The 24,967-nt window shown below is 43.2% G+C and overlaps 1 protein-coding gene across 1 annotated transcript in view; it reads left to right on the top strand.

Annotated features, from left to right (window-relative positions):
• Nucleotides 1-21,312, top strand: part of IL36G (interleukin 36 gamma) — a 195,763-nt gene extending 174,451 nt beyond the window's left edge. The window contains exons 2-5 of the mRNA XM_021697331.1: nucleotides 16,381-16,448; nucleotides 16,923-17,027; nucleotides 17,704-17,843; nucleotides 20,606-21,312. Of these exons, the coding sequence (XP_021553006.1) occupies nucleotides 16,400-16,448; nucleotides 16,923-17,027; nucleotides 17,704-17,843; nucleotides 20,606-20,815 (504 nt within the window). The 5' untranslated portion in view covers nucleotides 16,381-16,399 and the 3' untranslated portion in view covers nucleotides 20,816-21,312. The remainder of the gene's footprint in view (nucleotides 1-16,380; nucleotides 16,449-16,922; nucleotides 17,028-17,703; nucleotides 17,844-20,605) is intronic.
• Nucleotides 21,313-24,967: the final 3,655 nt, after the last annotated feature.

Here is a 24,967-nt window from a genome sequence, read left to right on the forward strand (position 1 = left end):
CTTTCAATCTGGGGGTGTCTTTGGTTCTAAAATGAGTCTCTTGCAGACAGCATATCGATGGGTCTTGTTTTTTAATCCAGTCTGATAGCCTGTGTCTTTTGATTGGGGCATTTAGCCCATTTACATTCAGGGTAACTATTGAAAGATAGGAATTTAGTGCCATTGTACTGCCTGTAAGGTGACTGTTACCGTATATTGTCTGTGTTCCTTTCTGGTCTATGTTGCTTTTAGGCTCTCTCTTTGCTTAGAGGACCCCTTTCAAGATTTCCTGTAGGGCTGGTTTGTTTTTTTTTTTTAAAGATTTTATTTATTTATTTGAGACAGAGAGAATGAGAGAGACAGAGAGCACATGAGAAGGGGGAGGGTCAGAGGGAGAAGCAGGCTCCCTGCCGAGCAGGGAGCCCAATGCGGGACTCGATCCAGGGACTCCAGGATCATGACCTGAGCTGAAGGCAGTCGCTTAACCAACTGAGCCACCCAGGCGCCCCAGGGCTGGTTTTGTGTTTGCAAATTCTTTAGTTTTTGTTTGTCCTGGAAGCTTTTTATCTCTCCTTCAATTTTCAATGACAGCCTAGCTGGATATAGTATTCTTGGCTGCATATTTTTCTCATTTAGTGCTCTGAATATATCCTGCTAGTCCTTTCTGGCCTGCCAAGTCTCTGTGGATAGGTCTGTTGCCAATCTAATGTTTCTACCCTTGTAGGTTACATATCTCTTCTCCCGAGCTGCTTTCAGGATTTTCTCTTTGTCTATGAGACTCGTAAGCTTTACTATTAGATGTCGGGTGTTGACCTATTTTTATTGATTTTGAGAGGGGTTCTCTGTGCTTCCTGGATTTTCATGCCTGTTTCCTTCCCCACATTAGGGAAGTTCTCTGCTATAATTTGCTCCATTATACCTTCTGCCCCTCTCTCTCTTTCTTCTTCTTCTGGGATCCCAATTATTCTAATGTTGTTTCGTCTTATGGTACCGCTTATCTCTCGAATTCTGCCCTCGTGATCCAGCAGTTGTTTATCTCTCTTTTTCTCAGCTTCTTTATTTTCCATCATTTCATCTTCTATATTACTGATTCTCTCTTCTGCCTCATTTATTCTAGCAGTTAGCGCCCCCATTTTTGATTGCACCTCATTAATAGCCTTTTTGATTTCTACTTGGTTGGATTTTAGTTCTTTTACTTCTCCAGAAAGGGTTTCTCTAATAACTTCCATATTTTTTTCAAGCCCAGCTAGTATCTTTAAAGTGATGATTCTGAACTCTAGATCTGACATCGTACTAATGTCCGTATTGAGTAGGTCCCTGGCAGTCGGTACTACCTCTTGTTCTTTTTGTTGAGGTGATTTTTTCCGTCTTGTCATTTTGTGCAGAGGAGAATAGATTAATGAGAGAACAAAATGCTAGCAGAGTAACAACGTCCCCAGAAAATATACTCTAAACAAATCAGAAAAGACCTGAAGCAGTGGGAAAAGAAAGGGAAAGAGAGAAAAAAGAGAAAGAAAAAAAAGAAAAAGATAAAGATAAAAACAAAAACAAACAAAACAAAACAACAACAACAACAAAAAAAACAGAATGTGATCAAATATGATCAGGCTGGTATATAGATCAGTGCCACACACTAGATTTGGGGTGTATTTTGGTCTTTTAGAAGAAAGTGCCTCCCAAAATTTTAAAGAAAGAAAAACTTATATATGTACAAAAATAAGGGTTGATATGATGAAGGGATGGAATATGACTGTAAAGATGGAAATTATAAAAAATTTTATAAAAGGAATTGATAAGAAGTTGTTTGAAAAAAGAAAGAAGAGGATTTAAAAAAAGAAAAAAGAAAAAAAAGGGAGAGGATGTGATCAGGCAGGGGAATAGAAAACACCATATACTAGAGATTTAGGGTATATTTTAATCTGTTAGAAGAAACTATCTCAAAATTTTAAAGAGAGAACAACTTATATATATAAGCCAAAAATACGGGTAACTACTATGAAGGGATAGAATATGACTCTAAAAATGAAAAATAAAAATGTTTTTTTTAAAAAAAGGGATTGATAAGATGTTGGTTGAAAAAGGGAAAAAGAAAAATTCAAAAAGAAAAAAAAAGAAAAAAAAGACAGTTAAAAAAAATTAACTTTGAAAGACTAAAGAATCATGGTAAAAAAGCCATGAATTCTATGTGCAGTAGTCCCCTAGCGCTGGAGTTCTGCCGTTCTCATTGATCGGTAAACTTGGTCTTGGCTGTCTGTTCTCGCTGATCTTCTGGGGAGGGGCCTGTTGCCGTGGTTTCCAAATGTCTCTGCCGGAGGCGGAATTGCCCCGCCCTTGCCCCCTCCCAGCTAAGTAATCTGCTCGGGTTTGCTCTCTGGGGCTTTTGTTCCCTGCGAGCTTTCCGTACAGCTTTGGAGGCGGAGAGTGAAAATGGCGGCCTCCCAGTCTCTGCCCCGGAGGAGCCGAGAACTTGGGGCCCCGCTTCTCAGTGAGCCCCCAGAGAAAAGCCGTCAGTCACTCCCGTCTCCCCGGTCTCCGGCTGCACTCCGTGCTCACCCAGCCTGTGACCGCGCTTCTATCTCTGGGACCCGACCCCGGGTGGAGTCTCCAAACCCAGCAGATCCCTGCGGTGCACTCCCGCGCGGCTCCTCCAGGGGGAGGAAGGTGAGTCTCCCCGGATCTGCCGCTTGTTGGGTCCCTGCTGGAGGAGCAGGGGCCCGACTGTGCCGTGGATCACAGTTCATGGCCACCCCGAGCTGAGAGCCCGCGCCTGGGCTCCGCCTCTGCAGCCGGCTTCCCTGCTCCGTTACCTGGGAGCTCTGCCACACTCAGGCACCCCCGGTCTTTCTGTGACCCCGAGGGTCCTGAAACCACACTGTCTCGGAGGGTTCCACCCCCCCGCTTAGCCACCAGAGTGACCTCCTCGGCAGAGCAGACTTTTAAAAGTTCCGATTTTGTGCTCCGCGGCTCTATCACTTGCCAGAAGCGGCCGACGGAGACCCCTCCCCCGCCGTCTATCCTCCCGAATATCGCCTCAGATTCACTTCTCTGCACCTCCTACCTTCCAGAAAGTGGTCGCTTTTCTGTTCAGAGAGTTGTTGCTATTCCTTTCTTCGATCTCCTGTTGGGTTTGTAGGTGTTCAGAATGGTTTGATCCCTATCCAGCTGAATTCCTGAGAGGAGACGAAATCCAGGTCTCCTACTCCTCCGCCACCTTGCTCCGCCCCCCTCTTTTGTTTGTCTGTTTTTAAAAGATTTTATTTATTTGAGAGAGAATGAGAGTGAGAGAGAGCGCGCCCATAAGAGGGGGTAGGGTCAGAGGGAGAAGCAGACTCCCTGCTGAGCAGGGAGCCTGATGCAGGACTCATCCGGGGACTCCAGGATTATGACCTGAGCCGAAGGCAGGCACTTAACCAACTGAGCCACCCAGATGCCCCTAGAGAGATTTCTTGGGCAAACTTAGGCAGACAGCCTGGAGCACGGAGCGCCTGGAGGCGGGTAGGCAATTATGGGCTGGGCCAGGAATCCAGGTGAAAAGTGGTGCCCCTGAGCCTCAGGAGGATGTGCCTCGTGTCTCTACCTGCTCTGTGTTTGAGACTGACCTTGTGAGTTGCATCAGGAGTCTCTTGTCCTCTGACTTCTGGTGGGGCTGAGGTAATGGGAGATCAGAGGGAAGGAGGAGAGTTTGGTTAGTGTGGGCCCCCCCCCCCGCCCCCCCGTTGTCAGTAGCGTTCCTTTCTGATATAGAAGCCATACTTCAGTTTTAGGTATACCAGTCACTGGCCAAGCGCCTTGCCCCTTCTCCTCTTGGGGGTGTGGGGATAGGGGATTCCAGCTGTTGGCAGCTCCCGTGCTTCACTCTCTCCTGTTGCTTCCTCTAAACCTGCCTGCAATTTTGTAAATATTCCCTTGCTTACATTCTTCCCAATGTGCACCTTCTGAGTATACTTCTTTCCCTTGCCACGTCCTGAGCCATGCCAAAGAGTTTGAGCTTTATTGTTCAGGCAATGAGGAATCATTGAAGGTTTTAGAGGACAGTAGCAAGAGCAGATGTGTATTCAGGAAAAATCTGTCGAACTGAAATGAGCAGGACAGGCCAATCAGCGAGGATTTGAGGCAAGTAAACCATTAACAGGCAGCAGCATGAATCCAAGTGATAAACCGAGACCCTGAGCCCCACATCGTTGGGTCAGGGAATGGGAGAGGGAAGCCAACCATTAGATGAGCATCCCAGTTGCACATATTATTTGGTAATTTAACTTTAAAAACCTCTACATTTAATGTTTTTAGTGTTGAAAAAAATGAGTGTATCAAAAGTGTCAAACCAAAATGTTGTGCTTTGCCTCGGCTCTCAGCCCCTGCCCCTTCCACACAGGCTGGACCAAGTGGCCGCACCTTCACTGATGTGGTACCTCAGTCTTTCTGGCACCAAAGCTGCATCTTTAGTGTGCAATCAAAATGTAATGAATGGTGAGCCACAAATATGAGCACATATGGAATTTTAAGTTTTCTAGCCACCATGTTAACAAAATTAAACAGAAGTAGGTGAAAATCAAAATATACAAAGATCTCTTTACATTCAATGATGTGAGAACAAACAACCCAATTAAAAATGAGCAAAGAAATCTGAATAGACACCTCACCAAAGAAGATATACAGATGGCAAATAGGTATATGAAAAGATGCTCACCATCATATGTCATTAGGGAATTGCAAATTAAAACAACAGTGAGACACCATTACACACCTATTGAAATGGCCAAGCTCTAGAACACTGACAATGCCAAATGCTGGTGAGGATGTGGAGCAGCAGGAACCATGGCTGGTGGGAGTGCACAGTGGTTCAGCCTCTTTGGAAGACAGTCTGGCAGTTTGTTTTTTTGTTTTGTTCTTTTTACAGAGCTAAACACAGTCTTACTGTATGATCCAGCAATTGCATTCCACACAAAATTTGCACATGAATTTTTTTTTTTTTAAAGATTTGATTTATTTATTCATGAGAGACAGAGAGAGAGGCAGAGGGAGAAGCAGGCTCCCAAGGAGCAGGGAGCCTGATGTGGGACTCGATCCCAGGACCCTGGGATCATGACCTGAGCCGAAGGCAGACGCTTAACCATCTGAGCCACCCAGGCGCCCTGCACATGAATGTTTATCGTAGCCTTTAGGGCTTCAGAATATCATATTTTCCCCCAAAATATTATCCAAAATGTTGTATTAATATCTTATGAATACTTTAGAAATTCAATTTTTTTTATTTTTTTTATTTTTTAAAGATTTTTATTTATTTATTTGACAGAGAGAGATACAGCGAGAGAGGGAACACAAGCAGGGGGAGTGGGAGAGGGAGAAGCAGGCTTCCCGCAGAGCAGGGAGCCCGATGCGGGGCTCGATCCCAGGACCCTGGGATCATGACCTGAGCCGAAAGCAGACGCTTAACGACTGAGCCACCCAGGCGCCCCTCAATTGTTTAATAAAATTAATTTGTTACCAAAATTTTAATTTATTAAGTATTTCATGTGATTTGTTTTAAAATATCCTTAAACATAAAGATAACCTAAAATTTTAAGAATTAATTTTCTGGAGCCATAAGGCCTTTATTTATATTAAATAGATTAATGCTTTATGGAGATTTATTTTCTAGCCAGCATAATAGATAATTTTGATTAAAGCTGAGAAGTCTCAGACTGACGAGACAAATGTTTGTTTTGTTTGGGGAAAAACAAACAAGAAATTAAGCTTATCTTATTTAATTTTTTTTAAGAAACTAAGTTTAAATCACCAATTAGGCAATATAGTAGAGAACACCTCAGTTTGGATTTGCCCAACTGATAATTCTCCTTCTCATTAGTCTAAACACCTCATTCATATGAAAAAATGATCAGAGAATCAGCAGTACCAAACCAACTACTCTAGCAGTTTACCATAATACATTCATTTCATTTTTCTTTTTAACTTTTTATTAGAAATAATAATAGACACAGAAAAAGTTCAAAAAAAGTACAGGAGTTTACAAATATCATTCACCTAGCTTCCTCTAATGTTAGAAACTTAAATAACCATCTCCAGCCCAGAGAGGGTGGCTACCAATGAGTTCTTCAGGAGACTGGAGTGCCCCTCACCAACACATTTGCTCTTGGTCCCTCGGGTCATCCTGGGGTGGATGATTAATGGGCAGCTGAGTAACAGGTGTGTTCCAACATTCTCTCCATCTCCCTGAGCCTCCTGTACAGCAACAGCTCAACCTGAGCTACATATGTATTTACAGTGTCAGCACTCTGTGGCAATGACTAATTCATCGTAGGGTTTCTAGAAGGGAAGTAGATGGAGATGCTTCTAAGGTGCTGCTTAACATATATGAGAAAAAAGTTCTAGGTGTGGTAGGCAGAAAACCTAACTTGAATTGCTATAGTGGAGGATTCATGGCTTCTTACCTGCTTTCCAGACTGAAGGAAGATCACAGATGTGAAAAGCCCTTTGAGGCAAAGGCCAGGTCCCTTTGAAGAATTTTGCATAGTGGTGTGTTACAGATTGAATTGTGTCTCTTCCCTGCCCCCCCCTCACATGTTTAATCTCTAACTCTCAATGTGACTGTGTTTGGAGACGGGGGGCCTTTAAAGGAGCCATTAAGGCTAAATGAGGTCATGATAGTGGGGTCCTAATCTAAATAGAACTGCTGTCCTTATAAGAAGAGGAAGAGACACCAGGGATGTGTGTGCACAGAGGAAAGACCACAAGAGGGCACAGCGAAGAGAGAAGCCTCAGGAGAAACCAAAGCTGCCAAAACCTTGATCTTGGACTGCCAGCCTCCAGAACTGTGGGAAACAAATTTTTGTTCCTTAAGCCACCGTGTGTGTGGTATTTTGTTATGGCAGCCCAAGCAGACTAATACAAGGTGACAGGTAAATAGGACTCTTCCCCCAAGCTTTACCCAGAGACACTTGTGGCCATTTATCAGAGGACTGTGTCCTGGGAAAAGAGAAAGACTTTCCAGGGGTTTCAGATATTGGCTCCATACTGATGCTGATCCCTAGAGATGCAAAATGCTGCTGTGGTCCATCAAGCCAGGTAGAAGATTATAAAGGTCAGGAGACAGATGGACTTTGGAGTTTAGTCTGTCTGAAGACCCAGCCTTATATTACTTTCTCAGGCTTAGAATCTATCTAATTTAAATTGATAAATTTAGTGGTTGGCAACATGCCCATTTTGGGTTCCTTCTCATAAAGTGAGGGTTACTATGGAGAGAATGCAAAGGGGAAGCCCCTAGAAATCTTCCTCACCCCTGCCAAGATAATAAACTCAAAACAAAAAGCAATACTACACACCTGGGGGAATGACTAGAATTAGTGCCATCATCAAAGATTTGAAAGATGCAAGGTTATTAATTTTACATCCCCATTTAATTTGCCTTTTTGGCAGGTACAAATACTGCATAGGTTGCAGAGAATGCCAGGAGATCATAAACTTTAACTTGTAAAGCCAGTTGAAGCTGCAGATCTGCATGTATTGTCCTTACTGGAGCAAATAAATGCAGCCCAAGACCTAGTATACAGCTATTCACCTAGAAAATGTTTTTTTTTTTTTAAACCCCATATCTATGAGCAAAGATGACCAGAAACAATTTGCCTTCACATGCAAGACTGTGTTGCCTCATGTCTGTATCAACTCTCCAATTCCTTATCATAAGTCCTGGGGACCAGGTGTTGGTCCATTACATTGATGACATTATGCTAATTGAATTTGGTAAGCAAGAAATAACAAACACACTAGATGCCTTAGAAAGAGAAATGCTAGTGAGATGCATTCAGGGGTGTGCTATATTGGTGAAATTTCCAGGAGTCCAGTAGTCTAGGACATCTCAGAATATCACCTAAAAAGTGATAGACAAATTGTTGGATTTTGTATTTCCCAGCATGGAAAAGAAAGAAAGGCACAGTGCTTAAGGGGCTTCTTTGGATTTTAGGGTTAGCATTCCTTGTCTGGGCATACTGTTTTGGTCCATGTACCAAATAATACATAAAGCTGCGTTTTGATGGGTCCTAGAGCCAGAAAAGATTATGCCGAATGTCCAGGTTGGGATGTAAGCTTATTTGCCCCATGGGCCTTAAGAATTAACAGACCCACTGGTTCTAGAAGTGTTTGGGGCAGATAGAGGTACGTAATGGAGCTCTTACAAGCCCCAGGTGAAAAATGATAGGGAAAATCACTGGGGTTTTGGAATAAGGCCATATCCTCTTCTGCTTTGCTGAAAATCAGCTCCAGAATTGCTATTTGTTTATTACAGGGTCTGAGTTCCTAACCATGAGACATGAAATGACTATCCTATTTAAAATGCCCACCATGAGCTTGGAATGACCTGATCTACCAAACCATAAAATTGGACAGGCACAGGAACATTCTATTTTAAAAACAATGGTGTGTAGGAGACCAGGCCCGAGCATATCTGAAAGGCAAAAGTCAGCTTCATAAGCTGGTAGCTCAGACTCCCATGATATCTGCTCCTACAGCTTTTCCACCTATTTCTTAATTCATACCAGAGTCTCATGGGGAGATCTAGAACAGAGGAGAAAAAGTGTAGGCCTGATTGGATGTATGCATGGATCTGCTGGCCCCAGCTGGAAATAGATGGCTACTGTCATTTCACTATAGCCCCTTCAGGTTGCCTTGAAAAATAATGATGAAGGGAAATCCTCCCATTGGTCAGAACTTGAGGTAGCATATTTGGTTATTCATTTCATGTTGGAGGAGATCTCTGATACAGATCTACACTAATCCATGGGTCAATGAGTTGGCTAGCTGGGCAGAAACTTGGAAAGAAAAAGGTTAGAAAATTGGCTACAAGGAAGTGTAGAAAGTGGTATGCAGGTGAACTTCACAGAATGGACACAGAATGGGAAATATGAAGATATTTGTTTTCCAAATGAGTGCCTACCAAAGGGAATCTACTACAGAGGAGGCTCTCCATAAATGGGAGGTCAAAGTGTCCCAACCTGTGGATGTCAGTCTTCCCCAGTCACTTGCCTACCCAATGGGTCCATGTACAAAGTGACCATGGTGGCAGATATGGAGATTATGCATGGACTCAGCTGCTTGATTTCCGCTCAACAAGTTTGATTTGGTTACTGCCACTGAAGAGTGCTCAAACCATCATCAACAGAGATCAACAGAAAACCACTGATATGGCACCATTTCCTGGTGAAACCAGCCAGCTCCCTGGTGGCAGATTGGTTGTATTGGACTGTTCTGTTATAAAGAGGTCAGTGCTTTTTTCTTGTAGCGATACATATAAATTTTGTGTATTGATTTATCTTCTCAACTCATAGTACGACACCATTTGCAGATTTACTGAATGACTCTATCTAAGATGTCCCACATAGCATCACTTCTAACTAAGGGTTATGTTTTTCAGTAAAGGCATTGTGGCAACAAGTTCACACTCATGTAATAATTCATTGGCTTTACCATGTGTGGCTATCTTGATAGAATAGTGGAATGGTCTTTTGAAGAGTCACATGTGGTGCCAAGTAGAACACATCACTTTGAGAGAGTGCTGTCTTACTGAAAGTAGTGTATTCCTTAAACCACTGGTTGATAAATGTTGCTGTCTTCCTCATGAGGGGAATGCAGAGGTTCAAGAGCCAAAGAGTAGAGTGGGGAAGAGCCCCTCTTACTCTTAAACCAAATGGCATACTGTAGGAACTTTTTCTTCTTGTTATGTGACCCTAAGCTCCATGGAAAGGAGGTTCTAGTGCCCAGGAATGAAATGCTTCCACTAGGGAATACAGTCAAGGATCTGAGGAATTAGAAGCTGAGATTGCCCAATAGCCATTTGGCCCCTCATGTCATTGAATAAACAGGTAGAAGGGAGTCACCTTACTGGTTGGGGTGATTAATACTGATTATTTAGGGAAAACTAGGTTGCTGCTACTCGATGGAGGTACATAGGACTGTGTCTGGAACCCAAGGGATTCACTGGAGAAAGTCTTATTACTCCTCTGCCTGGTAGTTTCAGACAATGGAAAACTGTAGCACCCAAAAAAGAGCACCAAGGACTCAGAGTCTACAGAAACAAAGGCTTGATTTACCCTCAAGGTGAAGAAGAGCATCCTACTTAGGTACTTGTAGAAGGCAAGGGGAATATGGGATAGATGGTGGGAGAAGGCAGCTATGATTACCAAATTAGACCTTGTGAATAGCTACAGAATCAAGGAGTCTATCAATTGACTGCTTAACTATTTCTTCCTCATTCCTGTCTTTTCCTCTAACTTATATGAGTAACACTGGGAATGGCTTTTAAAAACTTTCAGTTGGGAGTATGACCACATTGACCTAACTTGTGATGATTCAGAAGCTGCTGTCTTTTTATATTTCGCTTGGGATAGGAAGCACAGATTTCCGACTCATGGAATAAGAACATGGACCTGAGCAGCAAAAGGCTTAGCCTATGCTGGATGATTTCATCAAGTCTTGATGACTTTTCATTCACTGGAAGGAAATTGGAGGGTGGGAAGAGAGTGAGGTCAGGGTATTTATTGCTGGTTCCTTCCCTCTGGGGTCACCCCAGGCTGTTTTTCTTGAGGCAGGTCATGGCTTCTATTATGTTGCCCTCTCCACAAAGCTCTCTCTTGTGGGTTCTGGTAACTAACTCTTTCCTCCTCCTGTCCTTTCAGGCCTATGAGTGGTAAGAGGTGTATCCTACGGTTACTAGCCCTGGGGTTCAGCATTATCTATGCCTTGGCATTTCCCTACACTCTGCCCACATCTTTATAAATAATCCCTTTATTACATTTACCTCAAATTGCCAAATTTTGAATGTGTCATATATTTCTTGTTAGGACCTGACTGATACAGCATGGCTCTCAAGTTCACCCAAGCAGACTTGAAAGACTTTGATGTGGGAGAGACATTCTCTTTCTTGCAAAAATGTAAATGTCTGAGCATGCAATTCTTTTTTTTTTTTTTTTAAGATTTTATTTATTTATTTGAGAGAGAGAATGAGAGAGAGAGAGAGAGCACAAGAGGGGGGAGCGGGAGAGGGAGAAGCAGACTCCCCGATGAGCAGGGAGCCTGATGCGGGACTCGATCCCGGGACTCCAGGATTATAACTTGAGCCGAAGGCAATCGCTTAACCAACTGAGCCACCCAGTCGCCCTGAGCATGCAGTTCTGATTCTCACAGAAAATTATCTTACAGACATGAGGGAACCTGGCCTTAAGTACTGAATGTCAGTTCAGAAAAGAATTAACTCAATGCTGATCCTTACTGACATTATGAAACTATCAGATCAGCAGTTCTGATCCTGTGCTACTTCTGGACTTCCAATATATGATCTAATGAATATTTTGATCACTTTGAATTGGAGTTTTCCAGCTTTTGAAGCTGAAAGTAAACTTAACTGATAGATTCTTATAAGTAGAATTGATGAGTCATGGGGTACACACATTCAGATTTTTAATAGCTCCTGCAAACTTGCTTTCCAAAAAGGCTGTGCTGATTCACACATCCATCCATACGGTGAGCGAATCTGTTTCCTTACCACCATTGCCTACCACCTTTTTAATTTGTGCCTTCCTGATGGGTGGAATTGGAATCTCATTGTTGCTTTGATTTGCATTTTGCTAATTACTAGTATGGTTAACTATAATTACTTCTATTTGTTGGATATTTATATTTTCTTCTCAGCAAAATGCTTTTTACATGTATTGTTTATTTTTCTATAAAATTATTTGCATTTTTTAAACTAGTAGGAACTACTTAAAAACTTTAAATATTAGGTATTAGCTTGTTAGATGTATTGCAAACATTTTCTTATAGGCACCTTATCTTATAACTTTCACCCATTGTGTGTTTTGTCCAAAATTCTAAAATTTTGATGATGTTCAATTTATCATCTTTTCTTTCATGGCTTTTGTATTTCATGTGATGTGGATTGTTGGACTAAAAGTTCTCTGTCATTGACTCTTTGTCCAGGAATTTCAAACTTTAGGCGTTTAACCTAAACTTTTCCTTAAATGTTTTACCACAAGCTGTCTGATGAAGACTTTAGCTGTTTGCTTTTTATATTTTGGTTACACATAAGTGTACAATTTGGTCAATAGATGTTTTAAATTTAGTGAAATGTACCTTGATGTTGGTCCTGTATAGTTGGATTCTTTTGTCTTGATGCCTTTAATGCTTCTATTTATTTCTGCCGTTTTGGTGAGGAGTGTGGGGGTTATTTTTGTTAACTTATCTTTCATTTTCACATGAAGGAGAGGAAGCTGTTAAATAGCATGTTGGCCCGCAACTGAAAGTCTGGGTTTTCGTGGAAGACCCAGCTTGAGGAAAGACATGAGGATAGGTCAGCCCACAGGGAAGCAAGTCTTAGACAATGGGCTTGGGCTACTTAGAGGAGCAGCGGTTTGTGCAAGTTCAACTACATCATCATACCCACATTGGGTAAAGGCAGTCCTACAGAGGTCACCCTGGGAATTTCCTTGGTATCCCATTTTCCCAAATCTACTCAAGTACAAATGGCCCAGGCTGTTCTCTGTGGTCTGTGGTGCACATCATGTTGCACCATTATTCAACCAAAGGGAGTGCCAGTTCTCTCCCAGTAGCAATTCCCAGGCCAGACTGCCAGCCCTGCTTGTAGGTAGCCCTTGATAGGATGTGAGCTACAGTGGCTTTGGTCCTTTTGGGAGCGCCAAGGGAGCTGGTGAGCACTGGAGTGGAGAGCCCTGAATTAGGGAATTGGGAATTATAGATTCTAAGCCCAGTTCTACTATGAATTTGATTCTGTTATTTTTCAACTATGGGGAGCAGATAAGCTCTACTACGTCATGGTTCCTTCTGCTTTATTTGTTGTGAATGTCAGCTTGGCCACATGAATACATTGTTATGGAGATTGTGCATCTATGAACAGGTTCTAGAGATTCTAGTGGTGATGAATGGCCAAGCCCTCTCCCCCTACCTGGTTTCCATTGATGTTCCCTCCACTTACCAAGATCATGGGCATGTTAAGTGAGCAAAATAGCAGGACTTGATACCAAACAAGCATGGATGATAATATCTTAGAGTTTAAAAATTGGAATCTGGACTTCATGATCTCTTAAAATTATTTCCACATTTAGTGGATGGAACTGGGGGGTATTATGCTGAGCGAAATAAGTCAAACAGAGAAAGACATGTATCATATGACCTCACTGATATGAGGAATTCTTAATCGCAGGAAACAAACTGAGGGTTGCTGGAGTGGGGGTGGGGTGGGAGGGATGGGGTGACTGCGTGATAGACACTGGGGAGGGTATGTGCTCTGGTAAGCGCTGTGAAGTGTGCAAGACTGTTGAATCTCAGATCTGTACCTCTGAAACAAATAATGCAATATATGTTAAGAAAAAAAAAAAAAGAAGAAGATAGCAGGAGGGGAAGAATGAAGGGGGGGAATCGGAGGGGGAGACGAACCATGAGAGACAATGGACTCTGAAAAACAAACTGAGGGTTCTGGAGGGGAGGGGGGTGGGAGGATGGGTTAGCCTGGTGATGGGTATTAAAGAGGCACGTTCTGCATGGAGCACTGGGTGTTATGCACAAACAATGAATCATAGAACACTACATCTAAAACTAATGATGTAATGTATGGTGATTAACATAACAATAAAAAAATTTTTAAAAAAGATAAAAAAAATTATTTCCACGTCTAGGATCTTTGGCTTTAAGAGTACTTACTTGAATTCAATTCAAGCCACACTTAATGGTGTGCATAATTCTCATTGTTGTATGTGACAATAGAACATTAATAGAATCTGACAAACTGGGTTATGTTTACATAGCAGAATCATATTCCTTTTTATAACCAGCATAAATATTGATAGTCCTCTCAAATATAGCTAGGGTATCATGTAATCATATTATCCATTCCTTCTACTCTAAGACAAAAGTTCTGGTCCATTTCTTCAGTAGATGGGCTCTCTGCTTCTCAATTATCCACTCCAGTGGTTCAGTTCTTCCCTCTTATCACCATCACTTCTATTTTAATTTCTCTGATAGTTATTCGCACTAAAGTTTAAACTGGAGACTTCAGAATGGAATTGATTGCTGGCAATTCTGGAAAGTACTGGATGCTCTGAATGTTGGGAAGAGAGGGAAAGTTCAGTGGAATAGAGGCTGAGGCCAAAGAGGACATGTCATCGTAAGACATAGGTTTTTGCAACCTTCTTCTGGGCATGCAAAATTCAAGCTATACTCAATGGCTTTTGAATCAATGAAAATACAGCTCTCTGGGTTGTGTCCCTTGGGCCCTCTGAGCATCTCTTGGGCTGATGTCTCCTCTCCACATTTGTGGTTCATGCACTGAACAGACTACACTCTCTTTTCAGAGGTCTGAGCATCAGTTTGGCAGAGAGTCCCCTCCAGAGGTCTGGGCATCAGTCCTACAAGATCCTTCCTTTGAGCTCCTAGGTTCTTTTGTTCCCTCTTGTTTCTTTCCTGTAGTTGTTAATTTCGGGGATACTTCAGCACCTTCTTGTTACTCTTTAGCCTTCTAACATATTTTGTAACCAGTTCCCTTTGAAATTCCTTGTGTGGGTTCTGCTTTCCACACTAGATCCTGATTGAAACAGAGACCTAAGGAATTTGGGGGCCAGATGATAGGACCCTTTAGATGCCATTTTGTGGTGAACATCCCAAGAAAGGAGGTATGTTGATTGATACATAATGGAGAGGCTCTTCAGTTGAAGAGGGGACCCAAGAGAGGTGACACTGACTGAGCCTGGCTTTGAACACAAGTGTGTCTGAATTCATTATCACACTCTCTCCTGGGGTAACAGATAAACTGGAAGCCAAAGTGATGGGATTGAGGCCTCAACAAGAAAGGACCATATTCCTCCAAGGGCAACAAGGAGATGGGGGTGAAAAGTATGAGAGGTTGAGCAAGGAACTTTTCAGGGCTGGGAAGAGGAGCTCATGGAGGTGCTTGCCTAGAAGGCTCTGTCTTAGCCCTTCCCTCCCACCGCCCAGCTAGGCAGGTAAATACGAAGTTGTTTCCAGTCTGTTTTTTGAAATTCACCTCAGTCAAGTTAGCTTGTGCAGCAGAAAATTGTTGTGCTTGACCTCAGCAGATGGAGAGTGGGGGTGTAATAAACATGGTACCTCCCACCAAAAATAGTAATAATACCTGTTACCATTCACTGAGAGCCTACAAATGCCCTGCATTACTAGAACAGAGGGTGGGGGATAAGTTGGGATCTGGGGCTCAGTTTTTAGGGAGATCATTGCTGACTATTTTAGTTCTTAGGCAGTTCTGGAGTCCACTGCATTTTGGGGGCACCAGGGACCAGGCTTGCCTCTGTTAAGGGTATGCTGCTCAGTGCCTGTGGCTTCCCAAGGGGGTGGAGGTGCTGAAAGAGTACAGTAAGGGAGCTTTCAGCCTAGTCCGCTTTTCAGGGGTGGCCTGGGTGGTTCAGGCATAGTTGGATGGCCAGGAATGCCATGTGGACCCTGCCTGAAGTCCACAGCTAATTTTGCAATCACAGGACTCCCTTAGTGGAACTGTAGAGGGCAAGCTTGCCTGCCTCAACAGATGGACTCCTTTTGTGAAGGGCCTGGCATTTCCAGTTACAGCCTGAGTGAAAAGGCAGGAGAACTGAGTTCTGGGGAAGTCCCTCAGTCTCCCCTTGCTGAGAAGCCTGGGGTCTGTCATCACTCTATTTCCGTGTGGGCATGGCTCGGTGCCTCCTTCTCTGGCAGCTCATGCTGATGCTGTGATTTCTTCATCTGAGTCTCAGGATATTCTGACATATAATTGCCACGCCCCACCAAGGTAGGTGGCACCTCCCCCATTGTACCAAATAAATGGCAGTCTCTGTCAGAGCCCATCACTGCTCTTGGGAGCTGTTAGAGCTGTGATTCAGTCCCCTGCACTTTTGATAAAGGTTCTCCAACTTTTCAGCCTTTCCTCTTTTCTGTGCTTTAGGGCTCAGGGAAGGGATGAGGCTATGCCAGGCTCTGTGTCTTGTCCAGTGCTTGTCTAGCTGCTTCTCACCTTCTCACTTCCCAGGGAGTTGCTGGGATCCTGGCAGAGCTGCTCTGCCCCCAGGCAGAAGCAGATGTCAATGGGGGAAGGAGGAGGAGACACAGGCATTAGGCGGCTGTGGGTATTTAAGGTCAAAAGTCACGCCTGGCTTAGAACTTCTAGGAAGATATTGTCACTGGCTGGATTTTCGGGTGGAGGAAGTTCTGCCCCATGTCTCCTCCCTGTCGGTACCTTGAAGTTTTGTCTCAGGAGGTGGCTCAGATTTTCTGACTAGGCTTTGTGTCAGGCCAGGCTTCCCAGCTCCTTGTCCAGAATGAGGATCTCAGTAACTAGTGTCCTGGAAAGGTCTTGGAAATGTCTCCTGACACTCATGTTTCCTATCACTGTCCCCACAGGTGTTGAGACAACCCCACTATGACATGCATTCGAGGAGTCCCTATCTCTGGAGAACCCTTTACAGCAGGTGATGTTGAGATGGGGCTCTGGAGGCCTGGGACACCTGCACCCATACCCGTCTCTTCTGGATCTTCTGGATATGCCACAGCATTTTCTGCCCCTCTTTGTGTATAGCCCTTACCACCCAGTGCTCTCCAGCTTTCCCTGGACAGTGAGCTTCTACAGGGTGGGGAGCAGTGCTTATTCTCTGCTCTAACTCCAGACCCAGCACCAAGCCAAGCACACAGTAGTCATCAGAGGGAGTAGCTGGTCTTGACACACATGTCCTATGGGACAGTTTACCCTCTTAGACCATTTGCAGCCCTGGCCCTCCTCACCACAACCCATAGTTTTCCCAGAAAGAAAGGCTGAGCTGAGGGTCATGTGAATGCTGTCAGTTTTGGTGTGTAAACCCTGGACCTTCCTTCCTGAAGGGCCTAGCATCTAGCAAAGCGGCCTAGTTATAATGGTTCTTCATTATTCTTTTCTATTTAAACTGTAGTGAATAAACCTCCTACTGGGGAGGTCTCCGACTTGAATCAGCAGGTGTGGATCCTTCAGGGTCAGACCATTGTGACAGTTCCACGGAGTAACAGTGTAATCCCAGGTGAGTGGTCATCCTGTGGCTGCTGCTTTCGAGGCAAGGGAAGGGTCACATTAGTGCACCTGGGATGCTGGCACTGGCCTTTTGTGAAAAGGTGGCTTGACAACAGGGCCCACCTGGAAGGAGGAGAATTTCACACCTGCCTGGGAAGCCATGTCAGGCAGAAGTTTGTCTGGACTAGGATTTAGAAAGCAGAGAGGGTAGAGCAGCCTCCTGGGGGGCAGGAGAGCTGCTTTCAGTAACTAATGGCCTGTCCCACGGAAGAGGAGTATTTTATTCTGCCTGGCTTCAAGGTGTCCTAAAAGGACTAAATGAGTGGGTACAAGAAGGCAGATTTCAACATCACATTAAGCAAAACTTGTTAATGGACAGAACTCTTCAAGGATCAGAGGGGCTGCTTGGGGTTGGAGCTTCCCACCTTCAGGTGTTTACGCAGAGGTATGACAATCTCTAGGACAGGGTCTGCCACCTGTTTAACTCTGTGTGTTTGCTCCATTTCCTAGGGACGTGACTGGTATGTCATATGAATGAATGAATGAATACAGTAGTTGGCCATTTGGTGGGCCTGGGGTAGCAGGGATGACACTCAAAAGGTTTCTTCCTGCCCCACCTGAAAGATGCTGGCCTTGTCCTGACTTCAAGAGGAAACTGACACCATCTCCCCTCTTACCTTTATTAGTCACTGTCACTGTTGTCCCATGCAAGTATCCAGAGTTGCTTGAGCAAGGAAGAGGAGTTCCCATTTATTTGGGAATAGAGAATCCAGATATGTGTCTGTCTTGTGAGAACATAGAAGGGCAGCCCACTTTGCAACTGAAGGTGAGTATGAAAAATGACGTTTAAAAAAAAGGCCAATTTCTTTTATAAGATGTTTATTTGGTAGGTAATCTAATTTTAGAATTAAAAAAGAAATATTCACCTGTTCTTTTAAGATTTTATTTATTTATTCATGAGAGACAGAGAGAGAGAGAGAGGCAGACGTTGAGGGAGAAGCAGGCTCCCCGTGGAGCAGGGAGCCTGATGTGGGACTTGATCCCAGGACCCTGGGAGCATGACCTGAGCTGAAGGCAGATGCTTAACCGACTGAGCCACTCAGGCACCCAAGAAATATTCTCCTATTCTTAAACATAGTTAATATTCCTGGATATTTTTGAGTAGTGTACATGCAATTGAGCTATCCTGACCCTCACTAGTTGAGGATGTTTGTCTTTCTTGAATTTTGAGATATTCTCAACCATTGTTTCTCTCTTTCATTCTGCCTTATCTTTCCTTTTGGAATTCCTATGCCTTAGTCGTTGGAACTTCTAGATCCCTCTTTAATATCTTGTCTAATTTTCCATACTTTCTATCCTTTCATTGTTTTTGTTTTTTGCTTGTTGCATCCTGGGAGAATTTCTTGGTTCCATTTTCGAAGTCATGATTCCATTTTAAGCTTTTCCTATCTGCTAAATCATTCTCCCCTTACCGTTTTCTGAAATTTCAATCTTTACTCTTGTTCCATAAACTTCAGCTCCATAAACTTCTGTTTAATTCAATTCAATTTAATTTAACCCCATCAAATTCAGTTCAGTAAATGTGTGAGTTCTTGCTGGCCTCTAGCTCTGTTGTGGCCATCTGACATACATTGGGGCACAGAACGGCAGAGAGCCCTGCCCTCATGGGGCGTGGATTCTAGCAGGAGGAGAGAAATGGTAGACAATAATTATCAGGATGGGTAAGTTGGTGATGTGTGTAAGAGTGTTATGTCCCCTGGGAGAGCAGGATAGAGAGGTGGGCAGTGCTAGACCCAGGTGGAGTCGGGTTGCCATAGAAAATAGTGCAGCAGGCATGCTAAGATTTTAACAGACAGTAGAAGGCAACAAGAGAGTTAGCCAGCTGGGTGTCGGGGAGGGCAAGGATTAGCAGAGAAAACAGTGACAGGAGTGAATTAGGGAGGAGGAGCTCGGAGAGATAAAGGCAGATCACAAAGGGCCTTACTGGCATTTATAAGGACTTTGCCTTTCAATTTGAGTGAAATGGGGAATTATTAGAATGTTTTTAATAGGAGAGTGACATAAATGGACATAGGTTTTAAAATAATTATTTTGGCTGCTAGCTGAAAGCAGACTGTGGTGGAGGGCAGGGGTGAAAGTCCTATGGGGAACTTCGACGTGATCTAGGTGAGATCTGATGGATGAGGGGATAGCAGTGAAGGCAGATAGAAGCCAGTCTGACTCTGAAAATATTTTATTTAAATTGAGCCAACAGGATTTGCTGACAGAGTGAATGCAGAGTGTGGTGAAGGTGGACTGAGAATTACATTTTCAGCTAAGTCCTGTCTAGTAAGCCACCTTTCTATCGTGGTTTTGTCCTCAGATGGACTGAGAATCGACCACTGCATTCTGCCATGTGTGGGTCCTTAGGGACCTTGGTGACAGCAGTGTTGCTGCAGTGCTGGAGGTGAAAGCCTGGATGGAGGGGGTTTAAGAGAGGGACAGGAAGGGATAAATCCGAGACAGCATATATAGACAACTATTACAGGGAAATTTCTGCAAAGGGAAGCTGGGAACGGTGATAGGCAATCGAAACAGTTATTTTTTAAGATGGTAGAATGACAGCAAATATGCTAATGGGAATGATGGAGAGAAAGCCAAAATGATGAATTGCTAGAGGAGCAGGCATAAGCTGGGGATGGCAGATGGGACCTGCAGCCCAGTCCTTCCTAGGCCGGACATTGAAAGGGAGGAGGAGGACGTACTGGAGTTTGAAATGAGAAAGTGTCTTTTTATTTGTTAAACACATCTCTATTGAATTTCTCTGTGTTGAGGAATGCAGTGATGAACAAATCTGGCAGTAATGATATGATTGATGGATAAATATACTAAGTTCAGATGGTAATCAGAACTAATGAAGAAAATAACCTGGTAGCGAGATAGGGAGGGGCTCCGAATGTGGCTGAATTACGGACCATTCCTGTGTAGTGGCTCTCTGGAGATCTTTAATTTAGTTAGAAATACTTACTTTACTTAAATACATGGTATGTAAACATACAAAATATACTTCTATATGTGACATAGAAGGCATTTTCTGATTGCTCTATTTACTTTGTTGTTGTTTTTTGAATGCAAATCCTTTGGTTTGTCAGACCCTCTTGTGTCTTTTTCCTGGCACTGACCTTTCTCACATGCTGGCAGTTGGTCAAAGACTAACACGGAACTTTGGTTAGAGCAATGGTGTTTGCAGGGCGGCGGCCCTCACTGCTGCGGCTTTGGTGGGAGAGGTCCTTGGTTTTTTGCTGCAAATCTGCATCTCCTTCCTTTTCCTCCGCTCGGCTTCTTGTGTGAGAAGAGTTCCAACTCATTGTTCGAGTGTGCCCACGTGTTCATTAACCTGTTCCTGTGTCATTCCTCCTCTGTCTCTGGATTTGAGGCTGGGGGCTGGGAAGGTGAGATGGTGTGCTCACTCTGCGGCTCCTAGGCCTGTTTTAATAGAGGGATAAGGCTTTCTCGAGCTTTGGAACATTTACTGATTGCGTGCAAGTAATGTTGAAGGACTCAAACAGCCTCTGCTTCTCCTGCGGGGCCTTCTCTGTCATATTTTAGGAGGAGGAGATACTGGATCTGTACAACGAAGTCGAGCCCGTGGAGCCCTTCCTCTTTTACCACTCAAAGAACGGCAGGACCTCCACCTTCGAGTCCGTGGCCTTCCCTGGCTGGTTCATCGCCTCCTCTGACAGAGGCCACCCCATCTTCCTCACTTCGCACCAGGGGGGAGTGTACAATGTTAACTTCAATTTAAATATCAACGCTTGAACTCAGGCTTGAGGGGGCAGCTTGGTCAGAGGTCTTTGTGTTAAATTTTCGAGTTCCCAGTGTGCTTTCCTCTATATTATCTCAGGGTCACTTTCACATCAGTGCTGAGAGGTGGGCAGGACCCTGTTATCACCGCACTTTATGAATGACTTCATGGCAACTGAGGCATAGAATGTGGGCTCAGACATAGGAGGGAAGGGTGATGTGATGTAAGGTTCTGTCAGGCTGAAGCTGTTCATCCCACAGCCATCCCACCGTATGAGTATGAGGATGTCGGGACCCAAAGACATTAGGGCATTCCCTGGGGCTGGATATGGAGAAGGCTCAGAGCTTATGAATCTTACCCAAGACCGGTGACTAGTGCGGAACTGATTGTTTTTGTTTTGCTTTGTTTCCTTTCCTATTTGGATTATATTTTCCATATAGTTTGTATGTTGCTAGTATATCTCAAGTTGTATAATGTATCCTTTTAAAGGTTAAAGAACTTTTAAAGATAAATAATTCTTAATAACAGTTAAATTATGTTTTTTCCTAATTCTAATATGTAAACATAAGGCCAAATATAAACTTCATGTTTTTACACAATAAGAAAGCTAAAACTAAGATATAAAATGAAATAGCAAGCATAGTAAACTGAAATTAGCAAGAGTAATTGAATGAAGATAGCTCTGTGGGTGAGCCTGGGACTGGGGCTTAGCTGGGGGGAGGAGGACCCCTGTCACTGCTGATAGGCTGGGGAGGAGATGATGCATGTAAAAGAGAACTATTATTTCACTACTTTCTGTACAGTCTCACAGCCTTGATTTCTTTGCCTCTTCTAGACTTTTCCTTTTAGGCATACTCACCATCCACATAATCCCTTTAAAAACTGCAGGAAAGGTCCCTTTCTCTGGAACAGAGAGCCTTGCTTTTTCACCAGCCATGCTTCAGATGATGTATTCTGATGAAATCTGTTGAAATTAAATCACTGATTGTGAATTTAATTGTAGAAAGATGTAGCTCAGATATGGTTCTGTATATAATACATTTCTTATTTTGTCTCTGATGTTACAAATGCAGAAAATTCTATTTGCTTAAATACAATTTCCAAAATAGTACCAGTAAATTAAATTTTTTTTTTCTACTTTTGGACAATCAGACCACATACTCTACTAGCCAGGACAGTAAGCAATCAGTAAGCACCGATTTAATGCAAGGTCTCTTGATTCTTTAAAGTTTTCTTTTTTAATTACGTATAGTTTCAGCATTGTAGTTTTATAAAAAACAACATTAAAATGGGCACTGAGCTAATTCTGGGATATTAAATAGAAGACTTGGTTATTGAATATTTATGACTATCCTCACTGCTAATAAATGGTGGCAGTGTCTTACATCGGCCAATTTACATTGTTACATTGTCGGTTGTTACATCTGACAGTTGGGATCCAATGACGCATTTGCTTGTGACAGGATTATGGTCTGAGTGTTACAGCATCTCCAGACTACTACAGGCTGTGTGGTGATTCCATTGTCCCATCTCTTTTCTCTACCACCAAAACTGTTCATGCAGACACTGTGACACTTTGGGTTGTCACTTGGCACAGATTTGAGCCCAAACAAAGCTCAAATATGAGTCTTGGTGCCATGTAACTGGCTATCCTGATGATCCAGAAGAGGTTCTGATAACATATTGAGAGTGTAATCAAAATGGAAACATAGTAATCTCATAGTTTGTGGAACTGGAGAACAGACTTCCAGGGATCCCTTGACTTTATCCGTCACATTTGAGAAAGACCACAGCATATGAAATCGTGGAAGGCTCCTGTGAGTAGCAACATCCTCATTCTCAGGTTTATGGCCTGGTGAACATCTAGTTTTCACACATTTGAATATCAAATGCTCTGACATTTGAGTTCTAGGAGCTCCAGGCCAACATTCCTTGAAGGATTTGGTTCTTTTGGGTCTTTAGCAATGGGGTGGTATAAGGGGCTTGATGCATTGTGTTGGGGGAGGTCATCGAGAGGATATGACCACCAGTTGACCCATGAGCTGGACTCTGGCAGTTGGAGGCTCCTTACCCCCTTCCCTGTCCTTGCAATGTGTGTGTTCTGCTTGCCTTTCCTGCTCCCAGAAGCTGCCCCAAACACATAAGCCTTGAGATAGTGATGTGATGTTGCGATATCTGGATGGTATATGTGGCCCAAGCCCAATCAGTTAAAGCCTCTCTCTATATTTTTAATATTCTAGAGATCTACTTGTCTTGCAGCCACTCAAAGACAAGCGTTGTATGTGAGTTTCCTTGTTTATTAAATTTGCCACCTACCGATCTGGGGTGAATCATCTCTTTCCTTTTGGTCTCAATCCTGACCCCCACATATGAGGACCAGTTTCACATTATACCCAGGAAGCTCCTGAGGAGGTGTAATCTGACAGATTACACTGAGAGAAGGGCTTTTGGATTCTGGTAAGGAATTAAGAACCTTGTCACCAAAATCACAACTGCAGTGAAACTGTTGAGTGGATGTTTTTCTGCTTTGGGAATCATATCTTCTGGCACCAGGACTGCTAAAAGACCAAAGACTGCTTCCTGAAGCTGGACCTGATGATACTGTCCCTGAACTCATGAACGACTGGGCATGAGGGACCGAAGATGCTGCCTCCGAGATCCTGAGAACAGTGGCTGTAATAAATAATTCTTCATGTCAATAAAACATTACTTTTTCTTTCTCAGACTTTAAAAAGTTGTTTAAAAGAACATTCTTCCAAAACAATACATGTCTGTGATTAAAAGTGATATTCTTCTGCCCTGATCCTATTTCTGTGATGCAACTGTTAACTCTTTTTCAGCTCTTTTTTCAGTTTTCTTCCATGTGTCTGGGGATATATTTACTTCTATTTCTTGAGTTACCAACTTTAGACATTATCTTTTCTACCAGACAGATGTCATTTGCCTCTCTACTGTACAAAAATCATATGCCCTTTATCTGTTTGCTACAAGTTAATAGAAGTAGTAAGTCAAACAAAATTATATTTATAGAGAGTTAGATGACCTTTGGGTGGGCCCATTAGACAATGCTCTAATATGACATTGAAAAGGCACACAATAATCCTTTTGCCTTTTTCAAGATTTGGATAACTTTTCTGAATGACATCGTTTTCCTTCAGCCTTTTCTTTTCATGGGTAAGGAAAGGGGGATCGGGGCACCTGGGTGGCTCAGTCGTTAAGCATCTGCCTTCGGCTTGGGTCATGATCCCAGGGTCCTGGGATCGAGCCCCGCATCTGGCTCCCTGCTCTATGGGAAGTCTGCTTCTCCCTCTCCCACTCCCCCTGCTTGTGTTCACTCTTTTGCTGTGTCTCTGTCAAATAAATAAATAAAACTTAAAAAAAGGAAAGGCGGGGATCCTTGGAAGTGGATATGACTTGCTGCGGACTGCACTGACATTTATTAGAAGGACTGGAAGTATGATAATCTTGATTTTTGGTCTTTCAATTTCTGTCTCCTTGTGTTGGGATGTTATGAAGCACTGTGTGAGAAATCAGCAACAATTACCCAGAGCAAGACAGCAGAGCAAAGTATGAGCCACCTCGTTCCCATCATTGGGGCTATCCTTACCTAGCAGGGTGTCAGCAGATGACCCAGCTAGGGCGGAACACTCCTGGCCACCTGAACATTGTTATGTAATGGTGTCAGTGCTGAAATATATTGTGTATCTGTATTTCTCAAACTTGAAACAATATCAGAATCATCTGGGGTCTGAACTAAAAGCTCAGATGTTTGGGCTCACTCTGGACCTAGTAAATTAAAACCCATTCACCTCAAAATTCCAACTTAGTAGGTTTAGAGCAGGGCCTAAGAATCAATATTTTACTTTAAAAAAAAAAAAAAAAAAAAGAATCAATATTTTGCTAAGGGCCTTAAGGAATAGAATGCACTCCCACTGTTTATATGCCCATCATGTCTGTTTTAGGGTAGTTGGCTAATGTCAACTAGCAGAGTGGTTTTATTTGCTTGGGTATCCAGTGACTCTTCTGTGGTTGATGCTTTCTGGTGGGCATTAACATATAATACAAGCACCGTCACATTTATGTCCACTCCCGTATGTCCATCCACATGTCTTTACTCCCCGTCTCCTTATCTTTCAGTCTTTTGATCAGCGAGCCACTCATTGACT

This window comes from Neomonachus schauinslandi, chromosome 10 (assembly GCF_002201575.2).
Source record: "Neomonachus schauinslandi chromosome 10, ASM220157v2, whole genome shotgun sequence".
NCBI classification, from domain to species: domain Eukaryota; kingdom Metazoa; phylum Chordata; class Mammalia; order Carnivora; family Phocidae; genus Neomonachus; species Neomonachus schauinslandi.